Raw genomic sequence first — 4864 nt, 5'->3', positions numbered from 1 at the left:
CCGAGGTCGAGGACACGGTGACCGTGCACTGTAATGTGACTGCAAATCCTCCGCCGACGGTGATCGAGTGGTTGCGTGACAGCCGACCGGATTTTCGACAACTCGGCTCGATTCTTCGGCTGAGCCGCGTCACGGCCGATCACGCCGGAAATTATACCTGTCGGGCGGTGAACACGATCTATCCCTCTGGCGGCGAGAGGCGAAACTACTCAGCCACCGCTCGGTTAACAGTTCGAGTCAGGCACAAACCGGGTCCAGCCAGGGTCACTCCGGACTCTCCGGTTGCCGTCGAGGGGTCCAGAGTTATTCTCACTTGTATGGCCAGTCCAGCTGGCTATCCAGAACCCAGGTACAAATGGTGGAAGGAGGGTGAGTCTGGAACGATATCGATGCCCTCGGAGAACACCGGCCCGAGATACGAGATCGACTCGGTTCACTTGGGCAGCGAGGGAACGTACAAGTGCCATGCCACCAACGAGATCGGCAACGGAGAAGCCGCGTCCGTTAACCTGACCGTACACCAACCGCCCAAGATACTGACCAAGTTGCAACCACACGTTACCAGGAAGTGAGTATCCAGTTTCCCTGGAATTTTCTCGTTCTCGTTTCTAGAGCGTTTTGTATTCGAGGTTATCAAGAAGACGGAAAAGTTCAGATGCTATCGGGGGCCATTCGCTACGTTATATGCCGGCTGGAAATTGGGTCGGTCTACTTTAAGCCGGGATTAAGAGTTTACGGTTTAAAAGTCGCGGAAAAGTTAGGAACACCTTAGAATACTGGCGGCTATGTTAATTCACAAATAATCCAGAGACCGTTACGCGGGCGCGGGCAAGAGAATTTCGTAGATTGGGGGAAGAAACGCGAAATCGGCCAAACCCCTTTTCTCTTGGCAAAAGATTCATCTTCCATCTCGTGACGGAATCGCAATTATACGGTATACGACGAATAATAAAGAGTGGACGATCAGAAACAGAATACTTAATTACCTTCTTTGCTTCTAAAAATACACAGGAATTATCTTCCCTCGGCCATCACGCGAGATCGTTCAACCCTTCTCTCGAACATTTCCCTGTATTTTTAACGACAAAGAGGACGATTAAATGTGCGCTACGATCGCATCCAAGTACCTACAATACTTTGGTGTAACGACGGGGATGCGTACTTATTCTCAAAGTATAGAAAGACGTCGAACAAATTTTTCTGTCGTATCGCTTCGAATCTTCGCTCGTGAAATTCTCTCATTCGATTAACGTTACTCGGAAACCCAACATTTTTTAACGAAAAGTGCAAACAGGGAAATGTCGTTCACAGGGTCGGCGAGTCATCGTTTCAAGTGTCCTGCGTGGCGCAGGGCAAACCCCGGCCAAGTGTTCGATGGTTGAAGGACGATCAAGAGCTCACCGCGGATGAGAGGCTCTACAAGGTGACTACAACAGCCTCGGAGGGTCACGGGAACGTGATCACCGTGAATTCAACGCTGAGCTTCCTGGGCCATGCCCGACCGCAAACGGACGAGATCGTGGCCAGCGATCGAGGCAAATACACCTGCGTGTTCGTGAACGAGGTCAAGAAGGTCGAGTCGACGATGATGTTGAAGGTGGAACACGAGCCTATCGCTTTGCATCAACACGGCAAAGTCGCGTATAATTTGAGGGAGACGGCCGAGGTGGCGTGCAAAGTGCAAGCTTGGCCGAAACCCGAGTTCCAATGGAGTTTCGGCACCAACGCGGCCAGTTTGCAAGGGTCATCGAGCGACGGTCACTACGAGATTTCCACGAGCAGCGACAACTACGACGTGTACACATCCGTGCTCAGGATAACCAACATCCGAGAGTTGGATTACGGAGATTACAGTTGCAGAGCGGCAAACGCTCAAGGTAGCATCACTTCGACCATTCGGCTGCAACCGAAAGGCGCACCGGAGAGACCCATCAACATCACGGCGATGGACGTCGGCCCTACTCACGTAGCTTTGCTCTGGGAGCTCGGTTTCGACGGCGGATTGCCCATCACTAAATACTTCGTCTCTTACAGAAGAGTACCCGGTGGTGACGAAATCGTAGCGCCGGACTGCGCCGTTCCTAGACCACCGGCTGGTCAGTGGCTCGAACTGGACTGTCGTCGATCTAATCCGTGTAACGTGACCAGTCTAGAACAACATCAGACGTACACGTTCAAGGTTAAAGTGTACAACACGAAGAACCACTCGGACTATTCCGACGAGGTAACAGCAACGACCGCGGTTGCCAAAATTCCGGCGCCGTTGAGAGTTAGCTACGATCCGGAGAGCGGGATGCTAGCCATCAGTGTCGGCGCCACTTGCCTATCGCTGGTGTCGTCGATTGAGAAGTTCGATGGGCCGTCTTCCTCCACGGATGAATCGCAGTGGAGGATTCTCGACGAGTGGCCTCTCGAGGTACTCGGAAGCGCTCCTACTCAAAGGGAGGGTGTCCTGGATGACCTAGAATCTCTCAATACCGAACCTAGACTCAGAGTTAGATTGTGTCTGAAGGCGGATCGGCAAAAATGTGGCGAATACGCGGAGGCTGAAAGTGAGTAACCGCGTTTCCTTTTTTGCTGATTGTAATCGTATTGCATCATAACACAAGGACCATACGGTACTGAACGGTTTTTCGTTTGTCACAGTTGGCCCTTCGTATATCGCACAATCTGGAGCTCTTACAACACCGACGGTGATCGCCCTTGTAATCAGCGGTATCGTGTTTCTGTTGTTCATTACGCTAACATTCCTCTTTTGTCGGTGTCGACGAAAACACGTCACCAAGGCGAAAGACTACGAAATGGACTCGAACGCGTAAGTATTTGAATCTGTTTGGACGATTCGAGGAGAGTTCCAGCTACACGGTGCTCGGATGGGATTTCGATGTTGTTTGCTCGTACAGGGTTCGACCGAGCCTCGTCGCCGGAAACGGACAGCAGAGCCAGGCGCCGCCGCCCTACTACGCGGAGAACAAAGCCCTCGAACACAGTTTGGATCACGCGCTGGCCATGGAGGACTCCAAGACCCCGGCGTACTCGCAACCTGGCTACGGTTACCATCAACCGAACCACAACATCAATGGTAAGAATTTGCCGAAAACATAAACGTTAGTGGCGTAGGAATTTTAAAAAACTGGAAGAAGTTCGTCGGGGTACGAGAGGACGTATCTCGGTTTAGACGCGAATGGGAAAGATACGGTATAAAGTAGAGCGGTTTAACGATGTCTACCTTCCTATGACCGTACTTCTTCCAAAACTCCAACGATTACTTGCGTAGCGACGTGCAATTGCAATTTAGCTTTTCTTTCTTGCGCGATACTTACTCGCCCTGTACGGAGTAAATAAGTCACGCGACTAAAAATTGTCACAGTGCAAAAGTAACGTCCGCTTCTTTTCTTCGAAATTCTCCGTTTCTTCTTCTTACGCTCGTATTCGAGACATAGGAACGTCTCGGCCATTAACGTCTCGGCGTTTCTCGTCGCTTCGAAAATAACCGTTACTTCAACACCGAGCCAACAATTATATGCCTCGGACATGGTAAACAAGAACTTTTTACTCTTAGTTCGCCTAATAAATGGTAATTGATGCATTCGCGTTGACGGCAGGCGTCAACATGGGCTACATGGACAACAGCTACTCGAACTCGAATAACGGGGGCTCGGTGAACTCGCAAGACTCCATCTGGCAGATGAAGTCGGCGGCCGCGAACGGCGTTGGCCAGCCGTACGACCTGGCGGGCTACGCAACCACCGAGTCGGATTACCCGACCCACCCTCATTACCTCCCACAGAGGGAGGATTACCGGGAGAGCCATAATCTAAGTCGACAGCAGTTTTGCTCGGAACCATTCGCCACCGTCGTAAAGTCTCAAAAACACGTCGGTGAGTAGTATTCTTTAGTCGAACTCTCTCTCCCGTTTCCGCCGCGATCCTTCTACCCCGTTTCACCTCCCCTATCACCGTTTCCTCGACCCTTTCCCCACCTCACGCCCCGTTTCATTCCCTTTTATCCAGCCTTAGCCGACGCTCCACGATCGACCCACCACGTCCAGCGATGAGCATTCAATTCTATCTGTCGCAAGTTCTCGAACAATTTAGTTATACGGAAAGTTCGAATCGCCTTCCGAGCGTTATTCGAATCGAAAAATGTTTCAAGGTGTTTTCGACAGTCGTGACAGGCTTAATAGTCGATCGTACAAACTTGGCGGAGTTGCCGAAGCGGTTCGCCAGTCTCGCTAGTTTTCGGATATTAGAATTCCCGCCTGTTACCGATCGCCGATTTTATTTCTCTTTCGTTACGGAATTGTCTTATACGACATGTTTATACAGTGCCACGTACCGAATATAGGTGAGCGGTTTTAAACGGTAAAACGGGTACGAAGTTTCGAAGACGCGTGCCGCGAATTCTAACACCACCGGAATCACAATTTTTTCAATGAAGATGTTCTCGAATTACCCTTAAGTAATACAACTGTTCCAACTTGGCGATTGCGAATTCGAGACCTTTGCAATTGCCAAGAGCTTTTATCGTCGTACCACGTTCGATACGAGGTTCCTAGCCATTGCTATCCACCGCATCCTCTCTTCGCATTCCTCTCTCGTTCTCCGTGCACGTACATCGCCGCCACCGCTGCGTTCTTTTGTTTTCCTACTCTCAACGGCCGTTTGCCGATTGTTTGTCTGACAGATTCACCGTACGACGTGTCCGGTCTACCTTATCAGGAGAACTACGACGAGGACGCGAAGCCACCTCAGCAGGTCAGCCTATCGTACGACGAGAGTCTCGAGTCGGGCTACTCGACCCCGAACAGCCGAGGACGCCGGATTATTCGTGAGATAATCGTTTGAGATCTGCCTACCGGCTC

The 4864-nt window shown here is 51.0% G+C and overlaps 2 protein-coding genes and 1 long non-coding RNA gene across 3 annotated transcripts in view; 1 reads left to right on the top strand and 2 right to left on the bottom strand.

Moving 5' to 3' along the window:
• LOC112212184 overlaps positions 1-2826 on the bottom strand; it is an 11257-nt gene extending 8431 nt beyond the window's left edge. The window contains exon 1 of the long non-coding RNA XR_002945990.2: positions 2747-2826. This is a non-coding gene — a long non-coding RNA (uncharacterized LOC112212184). The remainder of the gene's footprint in view (positions 1-2746) is intronic.
• Positions 1-4864, bottom strand: part of LOC112212182 — a 78249-nt gene that overhangs the window by 68235 nt on the left and 5150 nt on the right. The window lies entirely within an intron of this gene.
• Positions 1-4864, top strand: part of LOC100740250 (hemicentin-1) — a gene marked incomplete at its 3' end in the record, with an annotated part of 33576 nt that extends 28712 nt beyond the window's left edge. Inside the window, 6 exon segments of the mRNA XM_033318922.1 lie at positions 1-568; positions 1312-2552; positions 2647-2815; positions 2904-3082; positions 3606-3881; positions 4687-4864. Coding sequence (XP_033174813.1) covers positions 1-568; positions 1312-2552; positions 2647-2815; positions 2904-3082; positions 3606-3881; positions 4687-4847 — 2594 coding nt within the window.

This window comes from Bombus impatiens, unplaced genomic scaffold, assembly GCF_000188095.3.
Source record: "Bombus impatiens unplaced genomic scaffold, BIMP_2.2 scf_0129, whole genome shotgun sequence".
Lineage (NCBI taxonomy): Eukaryota > Metazoa > Arthropoda > Insecta > Hymenoptera > Apidae > Bombus > Bombus impatiens.
The sequence above is the reverse complement of the archived record's forward strand: the minus strand, read 5'-3'. Positions and strand labels throughout refer to the sequence as shown.